Here is a 20732-nt window from a genome sequence, read left to right on the forward strand (position 1 = left end):
GCTTACTGTTTTTCTTCACCTACTGCCAAGCAATGAATGAAAACAAAAGATGAGAAAAGGGAGCTACAGTATTTCCCTCCTTTGTCTTTGGGCCCCATAGATCCGGCAGATGTGAGCCAATAGGGAGACAGAAATCCTGGCAGTTGTTTGGGAGAACAAAATCAGTAGCACGTAGAAAGTCATATTTTAGATAGGAAGTCAGTGACTGTTCTATGTGTGAGAAAACATCCCTGCAAGAGGGGCTGCGCTGGGGGAGGTGGATGTTTATGTGAATTTGGCAGCTCGCTCCCTGTAGGCCTGTGCCTGTGGGTGGAAAGCCGACACGCACTCGCGATCCCTAAGACAGGGGAGGGTACCCTATCTGTGTCAGCATCAGAGCACACCTGCCGCTGGGGAAGGGGCCGGTGACGGGTCTGGAGGGAGATGAGCGGAGACCAGGGATTTGCAGAGCCAGGAAAATCACAGTTGACTATTCTGGGAAGTATTGATGTTTTTCCCCTCCATTTCAATTATCCAGAGGATGGTGGCAGGGAGAGAAATAACAGGCTAAGAAGCAACCACTCAGCTTTGCAGTGTGCTGCCCTCAGGACTGGTCAGCCTCGTGAGTGGAGCTTCAGCCCAATCTTGGTGGCTCTTGGGAAGACAACGAATGCTTGACACCAGTCTGAAAATGTCTTTTCTGAGGCACTTCTTTCCTCTACCCATCTCTACAATGAATAGTATTTTCAGGACGCATCTTGGCCATTTAAGATGAATATCCACCCCACCCCCCCACCCGCTGCCTGGCAACTGTCATCTCTCAGCAGATATTGTTTTCTAGTATTACCTATGCTGAAGGGGAGTTCTCTATGTGGCATGGAAAAGCATGTGTGCTAGACATTACCCATATCTGCACTTGGGTCTCCTCCTCTGAGAACGAGGAGGGTTTCACCTCCCTTACTGTGGAGTTAGGTGTGGCCACATACCACAGAATTTTGCCAATGAAATGCGAGAGAGGAGACACATGTCTCTTCTGTGTGGAGATGTGTATGTGCTGGTGCATGACTCCCCATGCTCTCTTTTCCTGCCTGATCATGAAGCATGTGGAATTCTCCCTAAGATGATGCCTGAGAAGCTACAATGAACAAAATGTGCCTGCTGACCTGCATCGGGTATATAACACATGCAGGAAATAAACCTTTAGTATTTCCAAGTCACTGACATTTTGGGGGTGTTTGTTACTGCAGCATAACTCAGCCTACCCTGACTTGTACAAAAGGCTTAGGAAATAAAAAGTCATAACCTTTAAGAAAAGTGGTCCTGGGCAGGCTTAGAATAGCAATGGTATTCTTTTAGGTCCAGGTAGGGGGCCAGGCGTGAAAATCTCTCTACTTCTCTTTCTATCTGGTTCTGGTTAGTGTGTTGATCTTAAAAAATGATTGCAGTTTCAGCCTTTTGGCGAAGGCTGCGGTCAGGAAGATGCCCAGAACACAACCGAATAGCACAAATCTGTCTCATTTACTTAGAATGCATCAAATTGCCAATGAAGCTAGAACCGTGGATAAAGAAAGATGTTGAGAAGGACAGGGTGGAGACAGTATCTTGGGCTGTGGGAACAGTCGAGCAAAGGCCTGGCATCCTCAGGGGACTCTGTGAGTGTCCTGGGTAAGCTCCCTCCAGCCACTTGCCTGCCCCTTGGTCATTCCAGGCACTGAGGAAAAATGCTGGGAAGGGAGCAGAGGGGAGCAGGGAGAGCCACCCCCTTGGTCACCACGAGGCAGCACAGGGTGGGTCTACCTTTGCTTACGTGTCTGTAGGCTTGTTAAGATGTCTGCTTTATAAAAGCTATCGTTCTGACTCTTGCACTCTTGGAATCAAACATTTGGAGGGCTTCATGGTTTCGTTGGGTGAGTTGAGCAAGCTTTGACAGCTGTTCATTCCCTCCCTCTGTTGAAGGTCATGTAAACATATGGGCTTCGTTGAGATTTCCCTCCATTTCCAAGGACCACTACCATTGTTGGTTCAAATGAAAGAAATCCCCAGGAACGGGGTTAAACCAGTTTAAAACTAACCAACCAAGCCACCCATGAGGATACCCAAGACTGCGAGAAGAAGAGATCAAAGCAAATTGGGAACATTGACTAAGTCCCAGGCCATACTGATGTGTAAGTGATACTATGGCTCTCTGAGCAGTTTTGCTTTGTTTTCCTCAGTCCATTTAGCTATTTTTCTAACCTACTTTGTAAAACTTTTGCTATGGGACTCCAGAAGTCCAAGAGTATCATTAAGTTCCAGACCTAATTAGAAACCGGAGACAGGGAGGGGGAGGGGATGGAGGGCAGCAGGGATGGTTCAGAATCCCAGCCTCTGGACTAATTAGTCCAACGTGAAGAAATCTGGCAGTGGCAGCCAGCCCCAGGGTGGCAGAGCTGGATGCTCTCTGCTTGTCGACCTTTTCTGTGAAGCCAATGGACGGATGTATCTTTCTGCAGCTGCAAATGCTGTGCAGCTGTAGTAGGGCAGGCTGGTGTGCCTTAGGACCAGTCTGTACGGAAGTGCTGGAAGTCAGGGCATCTCAGCAAGACCTCTGCCCATGGAAGGGGGCAGCCTTCTGGCTAAACTCCTGGAGAGGTTTCAGGGAAGTGAGCTGCCCAGTTGGGGTCAGACAGGCCTGGGCTGTGAAGTGAGTTAACCTCTCTGTTCCTCATTACACCTAATTTTACTGTGTGTTTACTATTCCCCAGGCACTGTATTAACTGCTTTGCATGATCATGTCATCCACACATAGACCCGTGAGGAGAAATGGCCCCAGGATCACACAGCTTCTAAGGGGTATAGTTGGGATGTGAATGGAGGTCTGGTCTGATGTTTGAACTCAGAACTCATAATCACTGCAGGAGGGGCTTCCCTGGTGGCGCAGTGGTTGAGAATCCGCCTGCCGATGCAGGAGACACGGGTTCGTGCCCTGGTCCGGGAAGATCCCACATGCCGCGGAGCAACTAAGCCTGTGAGCCATGGCCGCTAGGCCTGCGTGTCCGGAGCCTGTGCTCCGCAATGGGAGAGGCCACAACAGTGAGAGGCCCGCATACCGCAAAAAAAAAAAAAAAAAAAAAAAAAAAAAAAAAAAAAAAAAAAAAAAAAAAAAAATCACTGCAGGAGGACACATCGTCTGTGAGGTTCCAAAGAGGCATCCTATGTATTTAAAAAGGGGTCAATTCACGGCTGCCACTGTCATCAATTTGTTAAACCCACACTGTGAAACTTGGTCAGTCCAGCGCTCAGGGGTCTACTCTGCTACCAGGCCCTTCTTCCTATGTCCTGCTCTTGACTGGTCTCAGCTTTACAAAGATATTCTAGAAAAGAAATTCTGCTGGCACCATCATTCCTTCCCCAGGCTGTCAGAGGAGGCATCTATCCTCCTTAAGAAGAGGGCGCCCGAGGGAACCACAGAGGACTCAGACACGGATAAAAGGCAGCAGCAGCAGAATCCCTGTGTCTGAGTGCCGCCAGGGGAGTCCTCCTGGGGAGTTGCCCGTGGAGTCTTGCAGCCCCACAGCTGGCCTGTTCCTACAACCAACCACCTCCCCTGCAGCCCCAGCTTCACTGACACACAGATTCCAACCAGACTCCCTCACCGGTCTCTGCCTTTCCACCCTATTTCCTCAGCAGCTGCAGGGCTGGTGAAAGGCACATGCCCTTCTCCAACTACCCCATAACAAGGGGGCTCCCAGGGACCTGCCTTGCCCACTTCATACAATTCCCAGGCCACTACTTTTCCCAGTCCCCCGCCCAGCTCTCAGCTGGAATTTCAGAAACATATGGCTGTGTGCGTGGCCCCTGTACATTCATGCTTAAGGGCACATTCCCAATAGGCTGGACAGCCCAAAAGAGGGGCTCCGTCTTAGTCGGTGAGGAAAAGACAGGGAAGGGTCATCCTGAAAGAACTGAGAACCGACTCCTCGAAATACAGCCCCAATCCACTCACAGACAGAATGACAAGTTTCAGTCACGAGATTAGAAAAGTGCTGGAAACGATGGAATTCTGTGACTGGCTCTTGAATAGAATAAATTACATTCTTCTGCCCTCTGCTGGTAAAGAGTGGTGCCAGCCCTCCAGGGGCCTTCAGAAGGGATGCAAAGAGGGTGACTCACAGCACATCCTTCAGTCCTTAGAGACTCATCAGATAGGAAGTCCGCTATTAGCTCATTTGGGGCGAAGGCGGCCCTCAGCAGGATGCCCAGACGGAACGGAAACGCGCCCATCTGTCTCAGGTATGGGAGGCTTCAAACAGCCAGTGAGTCTAGAACCATAGATGACACTGCTTCACCTGGGCCTTGAAGGGTGAGGACAGATGTTGAGCAGGATGGCTGGAGATGGCACTCCAGACTGACGGGACGGCCTGAGCAAGGGGATGGCATACTGAGGGGGCTGCGAGCGGATGGTCTAGGCCCCCTCCAGCCACCTGTCTACCTCTTGGCCATTCTAGTCGCTGAGAAAAAGATGCTATTTCATTCCCAAGAGGAATCTTGGCGTGGGGCGGGGGGGGGGGTCTCCACATGCTTGCTCAGAGACCTGGGTTTTATATAGATACACCCCTTGGATTGGGTACATCCCTTTCCCTCTCTGGGCATCAGTTTCCTTATCTACATAATGCAAGAGTTGGAAGAGAATGATATCTGAGGTTCTTTCTGGCTCAGGGATTCTGGTATGCCACAAGCTTTGACTCAAGGGGGCCCTGCTAATACACTGAAGGCAGGATAGGCTGCCCGGACACTTGTCTTCTCCCCGCAGGCAGCCTTCCCCATGCACTGGGAGGGTGCCCCCTTTCCTCCCCTCCTTTGCTACTCCTGTCCCGTACTGCCTTTGGTGCAGTGGCGGAAGCTGGCTTTCTGTCCATAGAAGCAAGATGGCAGCTGACCGTCACCACGGGCTGTTTCTCTGACCAGGCCACCAGTCATACTACTCGCTAGGAATAGGGTTCAAAGGGCCAACCAAGGGCTACAAAACGGCGGCATTCAATCACCTCCTGAACAGACCTAGCACTTTAAAACGAACAAGCAAATAAGGCTGCGTTTGATTTTTCTCGCCCATTTGGAAATTTGTAACATCATTAGCTACAAGTAAATATATCACTGGGATTAATAGAGTGAATCACAAAGTGATGTGATTGGATTTAAAACCAGATTATGTCTTTGGGGTGAATTAGTAAATCTAGCCCTGTCGAGAGATGATGAATTGAGAACCAGGGGACTGAGAGTTCTTATTGATCCTGGGAATAGATCGGGATGAGACAGAGAAGCTGGAAAGGCTTCCTGCACTGTTTTCAGAGAGAAAGGAAACATGGCTTCTCAACTTGCTAAGCTGCACAGGAACACAGCGTCCTCTTTCGGGCACGCAGTTGAGTCGTGACCGCATATGGTGGGCAGTGCCCGAGACGGCCTCCAACGATCCCCACCCCTGGAATTCACATCCTTATGAAATGATCCCTTCTTCCAAGTGTAGACAGAAACAAGTGGCTTGCTTCTAACGCACAAAACTCAGCAGAAGCAAGGAGGTGTCACTTGTGAGACTAGGTTATAAAAAAGACCGTGGCTTTGTCTCAGGTGCTCTTACCCTCTCTTGGGTTGTTTGCTCCAGGGAGGCCGTGCCAAGGTTAGCCCTGTACAGAGATCAGTGGGAGCCAGCCTGAGAGCCCACCTGCCAAGGACTGCCAACAGCCATGGGGTGAGTTTGGAAGTGGAGCCCCTCCAGGTGGGCTTTCAGATGATTTGATACCAGGTCAACACCTTGACTGCAGCCTCATGAGAGACCCTGAGTCAGAACCATCCAGCTAAGCTGCTCCTGGGTTCCAGACCCAGAGAAATAAACTATGAGAAAATACCTATCGTTTGAAGTCACGAAGTTTGGGGTAATTTGTCGCAAAGCAACAGATTAATACACCAGGCAGCTTGCTGCGGTCATTGAAATGTAAGTAGGAACAATGCGTGTCATTTCTGAACACGAGCTGGTTTCCTGCCTCGGCGACTGGGCAGGCAGGAGTCAGATGAAACTTCTGTGAGCCTGGGTCCTGGAAGGACTACAAAAGGCAAGTCTCACCCTCCACCCCCCCAAATACCACCAACCTGCACTGGATATGCAGTGCGGCTGAGAAATAAACTTTGGTTGCATAAAATCACTTTGATTTGGGAATTGTCTGTTACCACTGCATAGCCTAGCGCATCTCAACTAGCACGCTGTTCAATCCAAGTGTGCTAGGGTTGGGGGGGGCCCAGAGCAGGCTGAGACATACACTTGCTCTTCCTGCTAAGAACACAAGACATGTTGCTTAAAATGGGTTTGAGGTATGGTGTATTTCCTTATAAAGTGCACCACGACAGTGTCTTACAGAAACAATTTTCAAATATTCTGTCTCCTTGACCCCACGTGTACATTTGCACTTGAACACATGCTCCCACTTTTAGTTTAAGAAATAGGGTCCTCATATGGGTTCATGGAGCAACGTTCAACGAGTTATCTGTGTATGCCAGGCATTTCCACATCTGTCCCCTCATTTATCTGACAAAAGCCCTGCGAGGCAGATATAAGTTTTGTTACCCTGAGTTTACAGATGAGGAAAATTCAGATTTGAGGAATGAAATCAACCCCAGGGGGTTATTCAGTCTCTAGGTAGACACGAGCAGAACACATGCTTCAAGCCAGACCCTCTGAACCAAATTCATGACCCAATCTTTCCTCTAATCTCAAGGGGGCCACCAGCTAGAGAAGTGGATGCATTAAGGCTGCTGCTTAGTAGGAAGGTTTTAGAACCCAGAGGCTGGGGCTTCTTTATGATGGAGGAAGGACTTGAGGGTGGCGCTTGGAAATTGAGATAAATTCCTTACTTGTGTCAATGAAGACTGCATCCACATAGATTTTGGTACAGAAAGAGCCCAGGATAAATCCACAGGCTGGTCCAAACACCAGCATCGTGAACAGGATTCCTGAAAGAAGAAGATGAAAGCAAGATTAGATTAAAAGCAGAAGCCATTCATTGAGCAAAATTGCCAAAGCTCAAGAAAACTGTTTTACGTTGATCATATGAGAGGTCTGATTAGACAAATGACATTAGAGGAATTAGTCTAAAAATCCTAGAGGGGAAAGCTAGCATTTCTAAGTTTTGGAAACTCTACTGAAGCACTGTCATGAAGGAATTTTATAGTTTCAATAGGTTGCTTTGAAATATTTGTGGGCTCCAAGTACAGTTACTTTTACAGGACTCCACCCCATATCACACTAAACCTATTAAAATACGTCCATGTCTATCATGAAATATTTTTTCTGCCATAAACATTTTTGGAAGGATTTTTATAATTTTGCTTTCGCATTTATTTGGCTTTATGTAATTCAATTAATTCACGGTTGGCGAAGATTTCTCAGCGCTCATTGTGCAAACTCAGGAATTCTTGTGAAGCGAGAAAAGTTGAAGCCACAAATTATTCTCAAATGTAATGAAATGTTTACAGGCATTAAATTTAGCAAACAACAAAGCTGACATAATGATATGCTCTGAGCACATTTAATTAAACATTTTATTAATTTCAGTTTTGCAGTCCCCCCCCACCCCCATATTTTTGGAATTGCTCTCTGTTGTTGTAACAGTTGTTCAGGCCTCAAGCCCTTCTGTAGGACTTGGGAAGGTGGTACTAGGTACGTGATTAAGTAACCTATCTGATGGATATAGTATCTGGAATTTTGCACAAACCTTTTGATCGTTCTGGAAAAGCACTGAGCCTAAACTGAAAACTCACAGGCTATCTCTATTAAACTAAATTTCCACTTGAGCACTGATAACTCACAAGGCCCTGGGAATAAAAAATAATAGTAAAGAAGTGGCTTTTTCTTAGGAAGCTGGCTGCCTGTGGGGACAATCAGTACCTGGATCAACTCAACCTAAGCAGACAGCCTGGAGTGTGGGTACTAACAGGTCCATGTGGGCACATGAGGAACAAGGTAGGAAATGGATTCAACCAAAGGGAAGCTGAGCTCGGTGGAGGATAATTCTGGTCTGTTCCGCAGGGTAGACTAACTCAGCCTGAAATCTCCCAGTGATGTCATCATGGAACTGCTCAAATATTCATCCACTCAGTCAATACTTATTGAGTTCTTTCTCTGTGCCAAGAAGTCTTCTCAGGAATGGGGACTCAGCACTGAAGTAAAGAGTCAACAATCCAGGCCTTCCTGGAGCTCACTGACTTGGAGGGGAAACTATAGACACCTTAACTGTTTTTTAGATACCTGGCAAAGGAGCCACATCTTCCTCATTTACAAGAGGAAGACAAGAACCCAGAACCCCAAAGCAATCACTTAAAGATGGCTTATAAGGAATGTTGTTTCATGAAGGACAGGATGAAAAGAGGATGGTTTCTATCACAGGAATGGGGCTGGATCCACCCTCAGTGAAATCCTACTCTGATATGGAACAATCTAGAAGCTCAAGGGCCTCAAAATAGCCGCTCCTGTACCCAGCCGATGACCTCCGGTCTCACAGTTATTCCTGTTTATAGGAATCTGGAGAGAAGCAGAATCCACTTTATTAGAACACTGGCTCTGGTTTGTCACAACTTAGGTTGAGATAACTGGCCAGAGAAAATTGAGAAAGGTGGGGTATTTTTGGAAAAGTCTAGAACGTGGTGCTCTTTCAAGTATGGGCTAGAAATAAGAGGACTGGCCTTAGCTGGGCAGAGTTAGGGAGCAGAGCTAGTCTTGGCTTCGGTCCTCTTCGGTAGATGGGGGAAAGCAAAGCAGGAAGTGATGCTGAGAAAGACACAGAGGCAGGGGTGTCCAAGGCAAGAGCTGTACCTGAGGTAGACTGAAGGGCTTTCTGCTTCAGGACAAAATCATGAAGCCAGCTCTATCCTTCTGTCCAGGCTGCAGGCTGAGGGGAGCCACTGGTCAGCCACTGGCCCTCTAAGGATGCCTCCGCAAGTAAACTAACTACTCAGCCTGTCCCAAAAGGAAGGGGCACGGAGATAGAACACAATTCTCTTGCCAGGGGTGCTGCAACTACTCTTCTGACGCCCCCTCCATAGTCCTAGCCATCACTCTGACCCCCAGCAGCGCCCCCATGATAACATGCCTCCTTTCATGCAAATTAAATATCCTCCCAATCAATGTATTAATCACTGCTCCATCCCCTACAGATTGAACAATGAAAATGGTAATTAATACTGAATAGGTCAAAGGACCAAGCTTTTAGTATCATTGGAAAGAAACAGCCAATGAGCTTTAAAAGCTTGTGTTGGGACTTAACCACTGGTGGCGCAGTGGTTAAGAATCTGCCTGACAGTGCAGGGAACAAGGGTTCAATCTCTGGTCCGGGAAGATGCCACATGTTGCGGAGCAACTAAGCTTGTGCGCCACAACTACTGAGCCTGTGCTCTAGAGCCCGCACGCTGCAACTACTGAGCTCGCGTGCTGCAACTACTGAAGCTCGCATGCCTAGAGCCCGTGCTCCGCAACAAGAGAAGCCACCGCAATGAGAAGCCTGTGTACCGCAACGAAGAGTAGCCCCCGCTCGCCACAACTAGAGAAAGCCCGCGCACAGCAACGAAGACCCAAGTCAGCCAAAAATAAAATTTAAAAAAAGAAAAAGCTTGTGTTGAGAGTGTTCTGTTACCCCTCCCCCACATGGGGGGCAGCGGAGAGTGTGGGAGTGTGGACCAGCCAGCATCATGGGACAGCCGGAGACTCCAGGCCCTGGGTGCCTTGCCCTTGTGCAAGTTATGACACAAAAGGAAGGGCATCCCTGAAGCTCAGCTGCCCACAAGAGCCCCACCAGGCTCAGACAGACCAGCCATCCATTCTGGCAGCTCAGATGAGAAGAGGTCACTGCAGAGAAGCCATGTGCCAAGGTGGTCTCTCCATCTGGTTCCTTTAGAACAGGGCACGGGTCACCAAAACGCTGGATTGTGGCTTTCCATTTGAACAGGACAGAATCCTCCCCCAAAGAAATCTGGTAGGACCCCATTCCAAAAACCAAAGAAGGATGTAGGGGGGACTTCCCTGGCGGTCTAGTGGTTAGGATTCGGCGTTTTCACTGACGTGGCCCGGGTTCAATCCCTGGTCAGGGAACTGAGATCCTGCAAGCTTCGTGGCCAAAAGAAAAGAGAGAAAAAAAAAGACATAGGATGCGTATTTTTGTGTGAAAGGCATTTTTTCCCCTCAGTTGAAGTGAGGGAATATTTTAAAAGCAGCTCCTCCTTGGAGAGATGCCAAGTAAACCTCTAGCAGCAATGGGTTCTCGAATATTTTCCAAGGGACAATCCAGTAGTGGGGGTGGGGTGGGGTGGGGTGGGAGGCTCATGCATCAGGAAGCACCCTTTTTCACTTCAGAAATATCTTAGGATAACAGCTCAAACGAAGCAGCATCGGTGAGCACAGCCCTGGGTCTTTAGAGGATGCTGTTCCCTTGAGAGCAGACAAGGCAGGCTGTGATCTTACAGAAAGATACTTCTGAATTTGCTGCTTCTCTCTCTTTTCAATTCATCCCACCAGGCTGTGATTTTGTTCTTGTTTAGCAACCCCCCCTCAAAATGTTCTGCCTAAATAGACAAGAAACAGATGGTCTGGCCCTAAAATCCAGAATCCTTGTGTTGAATGGTGAGCGCCCCGAGGTCCAGGAGAGAAGGTTCTTCAGTGGCCCAGTGCTGCCCCCTGCTGTCTGCCAGGTTGTGTACACGGGAGGGGAGGCGAGCCCGGGACGCAGAGATCAGAGAGAGAAGAGCCCCTCCTCTGCTGCTACCCTGAGCCTGGTGCTTTACAAGCATAGTCTGCTATAATTCTTTCAATGGCCCTGACAGGGAGTCTACTGTGCCCATTTCACAGCGGAAGAAAAGGTTTAGTGCCTCACTTCCCAACAGTGAGTCAGAAAGCAGCACAGCAGGCTCTGAAGCCAGGTTTCTCTCATCCCCTTAGGGGAAAAGCATCCTTCAAGCAGGTCCAGAGAGAGTATGGGCCACTTGGGTTCAAATCCCAGATCCACTACTTCCTAGCTCTGGGAACCTTGGGAAAGGTCTATTTAACTTCCTTGTGCCTCAGCTTTCTCATCTGTAAAATGGGAATGATATTAGGCCTATTCCATGGGACTATAGGGAGGATTTAATGACCTCGTATTTGTAAAGCTCTTAGAACAGAGTCTGGCACCCAGAGAGAGCCATGGAGTGTTTGTTAAACTGATGACGCCTGTGTCTCTTCTGCTACAATGAAGGCCAGCACACCTGGGTTCCTGGTCCTCCTCTCTCCAAAGTGTGCTTCACCACCCCCCCCAACCCCCATGCCCCATTTCTTAAAGCCACCATCAGGGGAGAGGGGCTGATGCTGGGAGCAGGCCAAGCCCCAGAGAGGGTTCCTCGTGGGAAGCAGCCACAATCCCAAGCATCAGAAGGGTCCAGACGGACTGGCCATCCAGAGTCCAGAGTCCACCACCTTGCTCTGACTGCCCACCTGCCAAGCACATTCTGATGCTAACCTGGCTTCCCAGGGATGTGAGGACTGAACAAAGGGAGAGAGAATGGCATGACCCCCATGGTGATCTAACTCTGGCGTCCTGGTTTGAACACAGGCCTTCTGTAAATTAGGTTAGTGTAAATCTGCAGTTCCCAAACTGTGTGTCGAGGCACCTTGGGGTACCACAGTGAACCCACAGGGGTACAGCAAAATGTTTTAAGTTTTTGAGGGAAACCCAGTGATAGCTAACATCTGTCAGATGCTACTCATACAACTACTCACAACTACTCACTCTAGGTGGCTGAGGGTTTCAGCACTGGATCAAGCAACTTCCTTTCAAATACAACCTGTCTCTGTGAACTGAGTTTTCAGTACCTGCTGTGATAAAAAGCAAACGTGGTGTGGAAATCAATGCAGAACACAGGAAATGAAGGTGGTGGAGTCCAACCTGATTCCAAGGTTTGAGAATCTGTGTAGTCCCCAGCAGGGACACACAACCCATTAGTAAGTAATCATACATATTTAAAAGTAAAATAGAAATATTTTTTTCTTTCAATTTATGTGTGTTATTTTTTTCAAACGTGTATTAAGTAATTTGAACCTAACTGCTTGATAAACACAGTTGCTGGGTATATCCTGCAGACTCAGGGCTCTGTGAAAAATAAGACACTAAGGGTACAATGAACCCAGAAAGTTTGAGAACCTCTGGTGTAAATCTGCCACTCATGCAATACAATCTTCCTACTTAACACCAGCCATCTCTGGACGCAGGGGAAGGACAGATGAACTGGACAAGGATTTTGCCCTCAAGAAGCTTTCTGTCTTTTTGGAGAGACCTCCAACCATTCTCCATCATTCAAAATATATAATGGTACCTATAGGTGCCAGGCTCTGTGCAAGGAGCTGAGATACGGCTGTGGACAAAACAGACAAAATCCCTGCTTTTTTGTGGAATTGGTATTTGGAAAGAAGAAAGGCCATAAACAAATCAACCTACCATATGATGTCAGTGCCAAAGAGGACAGTGCATGATGGAGTGGGGCTAGAGAAAGACCTCCCGCTGTACCGTGTGCTGCGAAGAACACACACAGCAATGCACTACATGTGCTATCAAGCTGGGGTGAGTGCACTTGCAGGCTAAGGGTTCCACTGTATAGGACGTTAAATAATGGTCCCCAAAGATGTCCATGTCCTAATCCCCAGAACCTGTGTCTATTACTGTAACTGACCAAAGAGAACGAAGGCTACAGATGGAATTAAGGTCACTAAACAATTGACTTTAAAATAAAGAGATGATGCTGATTATCCTCGTGGGCCAATGTAATCTTGAAGGACCTGTAGATGTAGAAGGAGGAGGAATACAACTCCGAGTCAGAGAAGGAGATGAGACCACAGAACCAAAGTGATGGCCTCATGAGAAAGCCTTGACTAGTCGCTGCTGGCTTTGAAGACGGAGGACAGGGCCTTGAGGCCAAGAATGTGGGTGGCTTCTCGGAGCTGGGAAAAGCAAGAAAGTGGATTCTCCCCCCCAGAAAGGATCCTCCAGAAGGAAGGCAGCCCTGCTGGCACCTGGATTTTTAGCTCAGGGAGACCCATTATGGACTTCTGACCTCCACAATGTAAGATAATACATTTATATTATCTTAAGCCACTAAATTTGCGGTAACTTATTACAGCAGTGATAGGAAACCAATACAATTGTTAACCAAATTTGAGGACAATCTCAGATCTTATACCTGCTACATGTGAATCTCTAAGAGTAGGATGTTGCATGAAGCTGCTTGTTAATTATTTGACCACGGGACATTTTTTTTGTGGGTCATTTTTCAGACCTGGCCTTGACTGGGGCTCAGTCTCAGACATGCTGGAGGAGACTTGAAGCCCTGTGAGGCAGAGATGGTGCCTTATTCTTCTTTCTGTCCCTAGTTTGGCCCAGGACAGTTAGCTCACAATCTGTTGAAAGGGTGTGTGAATGAGAATACTAGTTACAGCAGTGACACAAAACAGGGAGGGAGAAACTCTTCTTGGCCATGGTCTGCCTAAGTTCAGCCAGCTGGGGAGGGGCAGAGCTCGGACTCAGCCCCCGCCTGCTCTTTCCCTGGACACTGTTCTCTGCATGTGTCTCTCTCAACACTGGGAATGTGCCTCCTTCTAGATGCAATGTGTCAAATGGACTGACATGACAGCCTCTAGACGGGGATCAGGTCAGACACACAGAACCAGAAGAACTAGGAAAATCCAAACGGAGACTTCTTTGTATTTGGAATTTCCTGGCCCAGGAAGAATTAATCAACTTTATTATTATTACTGATATATGAAAATGAATAAAAATACTAATAAACCTCTTTTGTGTGTCTGTAGAATGTGACACACTGATTCTAAATTGTTCATAGAAACGCTGAGTGCCAAGACCAGCCTGGATGCCTTGGAAGAAGAAGAAGAATTGTCAAGACATACCCTACTGGACTTCTTTTAAAGCTGTAATGATGAAGACAGTGTGTTTCTGGCACAAGAAACAGCAAATGTACAAGTAAAGCAGAAGAGAAAGCCCAGAAACAGATCCATACTTCTGTGGACGCCTGACTTATGACAAAGTGTGCCTACAAAGCGGTGGGGGAAAGGACAAATTTTTCCATGAATGGTGCTAGGACAATTTGAAATTATAGGAAAAAAAAGTCGGCTGCACAACACATGTAAAAATCAATTCCAGGCATATCGGAGACCTGTGTGAAAAGCAAAACAATAAAGCTTCTGGAAGATAATAGACAAAAGTACTGTCACAATGTTGGGGGCAGGGAGAGATTTTTTAAACCAAACAAAGGAAGCATGAAGCATTAAAAGAAGAGCTTGACAAATTGGTCTACATTAAAATTAAGGTCATTCCTTAGATTCATCAAAAGAGCCCATTAGGAAAGCAAAGATGTGGGAAAATATACATGTAACATACATCCTTAAAAACACGCATACAAGAATCGGAGGGCTGATATCGAGACTATATAAAAACTACTATAATTCAATGAGAAAAAGACAAACCAGTGGAAAGGGGGGCAGAAACCTTAACAGGTACTTCACAAAAGAGGAGGTTCAAAGGAACTATGGAATGGGACAAGATGCTCAACCTCATTAGAATTCAGGGACATGTAAATTACAAGCCCAGTGAAATGTCATTAGATTTTTATCTGATTGAAGAACTTGACAATACCCAGTGTTGACAAGGATGTAGGGAGTCTGGACTCTTGCATACTGCTGGTAGGAGTGTAAATTAGACAACCACTCCGGCAAAACTTTGACAGCATCCGTAAAACCAAAGAGGGACTCACCCAATCACCCACAATCCTAATTCCTAGGTAAATACTCCACAGAAAGTCTGAAACCCACTGGGAGACACATCCAGGAGTGCTCATCCCAATCCTATAAGATCCTCAAACTGAAAACAACCCAAATGCCCAACAACAGAACAACAGAGAAACAAACTGTGATATCTTCATACATTGGAATTACTATACAGCAGAGAAAACAAATCATCAATAATGTGGATTAATCTTAAATGATGTAATTCCAAAAGAACACAGACAGGCAAGAATACATACAGGTGTGATTCCACTTATGCAGAATTGAAAGCAGCAAAATTAAACCATGTAGTGATATATAACTAGGTAGTCAAGCTATAAAGAAAAACAGGGAAATGAATAGCAGAGAAGTCAGGGTTGTGGTCACTGCTGCCCATGAGCGTGGGAGGGGTTCCAGTGAAGGAGGCACGGGTTGGGTGGGGGGTTCTCAGGTGCTGGTTTTGTATTTGGTCTATTTGCAGGCTACGTGGGTGTCTGTTTTGCAACAATTCGTTAAGCTGGAATATGTTTCCTGCACAAACACATGATTACCACATTTTCACATATACATACATGTGTGATATAAGTGCCTATAGAAAAATGGCTATTGGCTATTTATCGAGTGCTTATTGTATGGTGCCAGAGTCTGGACTATGTGGTTTATGCACGTTATTTCATGATTCCTTCTAACAATGTGATGAGGCGGGTGCCATCACGCCAGCTGTATCCCAGAAGGAACTGAGGCTCACAGAGGTTAAGCAACTTGCTCCAGGGCCCCTGGTTCTAGGGGGGCAGCTGACCCCTGGTGCCCTCTGCAGGACTGGGTCTCCAGTGAGCTCAAGCACAAATAAGCAAAGTTGAAGAATAACAACCAAACCCAACCCCAAACCCCACCGCTCACAGGTAGCCACCTGCTTCTCACACCTTGCACCACAACGAGGATGTGGATAGAAACCATCTGGCTTCAGAGGTGGGTGTGGTGAGTGGGGTTAACAGTGGGCTCTAGAGCCAGGCTGGGTGTGACTCCTGGTGCTGCCACTTAATTGCTGGCAGCCCTGGGCAAGTCCCTCATCTCTGTTAGTTTCCACATCTGAAAAGGGGAGATGCTAATAAGATGTATTTCATAGCGCTTGCAGGGAGGGATAAATGAAAGCATATGTAAGGGCCCAGGGTGACCCCTGGTCCAGATGAAGTACTTCATAGATGTTTGTTTCCACTGATGCTCCTTGGCTTTGCTGCGTGCTAGAAGAGCTAGAAGAGCCAGGGGAAGGGAAGTATGCTGTGGGTGCCCGCTTTTCCTCCTCTAGGTGGGCCCTGAGTCTTCCGCAGCCAGGCCCACCTGAAGGCCTGCTATTTCTTGCCCCCTAGTGGACAAGCAGGAGGAGGCCAGTCACTGGGCAGGCTACAGCTGCACATGTGGTATCCTGTGAAGGAGAAAATGCTGACCCTTCCCTCCAAGTCTTTATTCTTCTCTTTGCTGGAGTGTGACACGGGGCCTGGCTTCTATACCAACAGCCCATCAGGGGAGGGACACAGTGGTGAAGGCTGTCCCTGAAGAGCTGAAGGCACAAACTCTTTACATGGCTGAAAGCAAAAGCAAAAAGGCCATCCAGAAACCCAGGGGCTTCTTCCAGTGCCTCTCCTCACTCTAAAATCAGGCAAATACATTAGTATTTCTGAGGGTCACTGGTGGAATAGGACAGGGATGATTCCTGCCTTGAGTGGGGGTTAGGACACTACGGGAAGGGCAGTGTCAGGCTCCGCTGCACCCCGTGTGTCTGTGGGCATGCACAAATGCTCCCTGTACCTCAGTTCCTGACCCTGTAAAATGGGCTGAGAACAACTCCTACCTTCTTGGGAGCCTTTGAGGAGCAAATGTATGAGAGCCCATAAAAGGCTTCAGATAATTTCCTGGAACACAGACGTTCTCAAAAAATATTAGCTGTTGGTTATTCTCCTTGCAGGTACTTCTAGTAGCAGGATTTTCTTTTTTGCTTTACAAGTTTTAGTTTTTTGGTTACTTAAGGGAGAGATGCTTATTTCAAAGAATATGGATGATGCAGAATCATATAAAGAAATACCAACCAGAGGGAAGACAGCAGAAGCAAGAAGAACTATAATTCTGCAGCCTGTGGAAGGAAAACCACATTCACAAAAACATAGACAAAATGAAAAGGCAGAGGACTTTGTACCAGATGAAGCAACAAGAGAAAACCCCAGAAAAACAACTAAATTAAGTGGAGATAGGCAACCTTCCAGAAAAAGAATTCAGAATAATGATAGTGAAGATGATGCAGGACCTCGGAAAAAGAATGGAGGCAAAGATCGAGAAGATTCAAGAAATGGTGAAATACTCATATCAGATAAAACAGACTTTAAAATAAAGACTGTTACAAGAGACAGCAAAGACCTAGAAGAACTAAAGAACAAATACCTAGAGGAATTAAAGAACAAACAAACAGAAATGAACAATACAATAACTTAAATGAAAAATACACTAGAAGGAATCAATAGCAGAATAACTGAGGCAGAAGAATGCATAAGTGACCTGGAAGACAAAATGGTGGAATTCACTGCAATGGAACAGAATAAAGAAAAAAGAATGAAAAGAAATGAAGACAGCCTAAGAGACATCTGGGAAAACATTAAACACAACAACATTCACATTACAGGGGTCCCAGAAGGAGAAGAGAGAGAGGAAGGACCTGAGAAAATATTTGAAGAGATCATAGTCAAAAACTTCCCTAAAATGGGAAAGGAAATAGCCACCCAAGTCCAGGAAGTGCAGAGACTCCCAGGCAGGATAAACCCAGGGAGAAACACGCAGAGACACACAGTAATCAAAGTGACAAAAATTAAAGACAAACAAAAATTATTGAAAACAAGGGAAAAATGACAAATAATATACAAGGGAACTCCCGTAAGGTTAAGAGCTGATTTCTCAGCAGAAACTCTATAAGCCAGAAGGGAGTGGCATGATAAATTCAAAGTGATGAAAGGGAAGAACCGACAACCAAGATTACTCTACCCAGCAAGGATCTCATTCAGATTTGATGGAGAGCTTTACAGACAAGCAAAAGCTAAGAAAACTCAGCACCACCAAACCAGCTCTACAACAAATGCTAAAGGAAACTCTTTAAGTGGGAAAGACAACAGAAGAAAAGGAGCTACAAAAACAAACCCATAACAATTAAGAAAATGGTAATAGGAACATACATATCAATAATTACCTTAAACGTGAATGGATTAAATGCTTCAACCAAAAGACACAGGCTTGCTGACTGGATAGAAAAACAAGACCCACATATATGCTGTCTACAAGAGACCCACTTCAGACCTAGGGACACATACAGACTGAAAGTGAGGGGATAGAAAAAGATATTCCATGCAAATGGAAATCAAAAGAAAGCTGGAGTAGCAATACTCATTTCAGATAAAATAGACTTTAAAATAAAGGATGTTACAAGAGACAAGGAAGGACACTAAATAATGATCAAGGGATCAATCCAAGAAGAAGATATAACAATTATAAATATATATGCACCCAACATAGGAGCACCTCAAGACATAAGGCAACTGCTAACAGCTCTAAAAGAGGAAATCGACAGTAACACAGTAATAGTGGGGGACTTTAACACCTCAATTACACCAATGGACAGATCATCCAAACAGAAAATTAAGAAGAAAACACAAGTTTTAAATGACACAATAGACCAGATAGATTTAATTGATATTTATAGGACATTCCATCCAAAAACACCAGATTACACTTTCTTCTCAAGTGCGCATAGAACATTCTCCAGGACAGATCACATCTTGGGTCACAAATGAAGCCTCAGTAAATTTAAGAAAATTGAAATCATATCAAGCATCTTTTCTGACCACAATGTTATGAGATTAGAAATCAATTACAGGGAAAAAAACATAGAAACACAAACACATGGTGGCTAACCAATACATTACTAAATAACCAAGAGATCACTGAAGAAATCAACCTTACACCTAAAGGAACTAGAGAAAGAAGAACAAAAAACCCCAAAGTTATCAGAAGGAAAGAAATCATAAAGATCAGGGCAGACATAAATGAAACAGAAACAAAGAAAACAATAGCAAAGATCAATAAAACTAAAAGCTGGTTCTTTGAGAAGATAAAGAAAATTGATAAACCTTTAGCCAGACTCATCAAGAAAAAGAGGGACAGGACTCAAATCAATAAAATAAGAAATGAAAAAGGAGAAGTTACAATAGACACTGCAGAAATACAGAGCATCCTAAGAGACTACTACAAGCAAATCTATGCCAATAAAATTGACAACCTGGAAGAAATGGACAAATTCTTAGAAAGGTATAACCTTCCAAGATTGAACCAGGAAGAAATAGAAAATATGAACAGACAAATCACAAGTAAGGAAATTGAAACTGTGATTAAAAATCTTCCAACAAACAAAGTCCAGGACCAGATGGCTTCACAGGTGAATTCTATTCTCAAACTCTTCCAAAAAATTGCAGAAGAAGGAAGACTCCCAAACTCATTCTATGAGGCCACCAATACCCTGATACCAAAACCAGACAAAGATACTACGGAAAAAGAAAATTGCAGACCAATATCACTGATGAATATAGATGCAAAAACCCTCAACATAATACAAGCAAACAGAATCCAACAACACATTGAAAGGATCATACACCATGATTATGTGGGACTTATCCCAAGGATGCAAGGATTCTTCAATATAAGCAAATCAATCAATGTGATACACCATGTTAACAAATTGAAGAATAAAAACCATATGATCATCTCAATAGATGCAGAAAAAGCTTTTGACAAAATTTCACACCCATTTATGATAAAAAAACTCTCCAGAAAGTGGGCATAGAGGGAACCTACCTCAACATAATAAAGGCCATATATGACAAACCCACGGCAAACATCATTCTCAATAGTGAAAAACTGAAAGCATTTTCTCTAAGATCAGGAACAAGACAAGGAGGTCCCGTCTCATCACTATTATTCAACATAATTTTGGAAGTCCTAGTCATGGCAATCCAAGAAGAAAAAGAAACAAAAAGAATATAAATTGTAAAAGAAGAAGTAAAACTGTCAGTGTTTGCAGATGACATGTTACTATAGATAGAGAATCCTAAAGATGGCACCAGAAAAGTACTAGAGCTAATCAATGAATCTGGTAAAGTTGCAGGATACACAATTAATGCACAGAAATCTCTTGCATTCCTATACACTAATGATGAAAAATCTGAAAGAGAAATTAAGGAAACACTCCCATTTACCATTTCAACAAAAGGAATAAAATACCTAGGAATAAACTTACCTAGGGAGACAAAATACCTGTATGCAGAAAACTGTAAGACACTGATGAAAGAAAGTAAAGGCGATACCAACAGATGGAGAGATATACTATGTTCTTGGATTGGAAGAATCAATATTGTGAAAATGACTATACTACCCAAAGCAATCTACAGATTCAATGCAATCCCTATCAAATTACCAATGGCATTTTTTACAGAACTAGAACAAAAAATCTTAAAATGTGTATGGAGACACAAAAGACCCTGAATAGCCAAACCAGCCTTGAGGGAAAAAAATGGAGCTGGAGGAATCAGACTCTCTGACTTCAGACTATACTACAAAGCTACTGTAATGAAGACAATATGGTACTGGCACAAAAACAGAAATATAGATCAATGGAACAGGATAGAAAGCCCAGAGATAAACCCACGCACCTGTGGTCAACTAATCTATGACAAAGGAGGCAAGTATATACAATGGAGAAAAGACAGCCTTTTCAATAAGTGATGCTGGGAAAAGTGGACAGCTACATGTAAAAGAATGAAATAAGAACACTCCCTAACACCATACACAAAAATAAACTCAAAATGGATTCAAGACCTAAATGGACAGTATACTGGACAGTATACAA

The 20732-nt window shown here is 45.2% G+C and overlaps 1 protein-coding gene across 3 annotated transcripts in view; it reads right to left on the bottom strand.

The window, feature by feature from the left end:
- The window catches only part of SLCO3A1 (solute carrier organic anion transporter family member 3A1), a 345269-nt gene that overhangs the window by 78051 nt on the left and 246486 nt on the right, over positions 1–20732 (bottom strand). For all 3 annotated transcript variants that reach the window (XR_010839766.1, XM_059059268.2, XM_059059267.2), the window contains exon 3: positions 6862–6960. Coding sequence is in view for 2 of the 3 variants with exons in the window: in XM_059059268.2 (XP_058915251.1) it covers positions 6862–6960 (99 nt within the window). In the remaining variant the exon portion in view is untranslated. The remainder of the gene's footprint in view (positions 1–6861; positions 6961–20732) is intronic.

This window comes from Kogia breviceps, chromosome 3, assembly GCF_026419965.1.
Source record: "Kogia breviceps isolate mKogBre1 chromosome 3, mKogBre1 haplotype 1, whole genome shotgun sequence".
Taxonomy (NCBI): Eukaryota; Metazoa; Chordata; class Mammalia; order Artiodactyla; family Physeteridae; genus Kogia; species Kogia breviceps.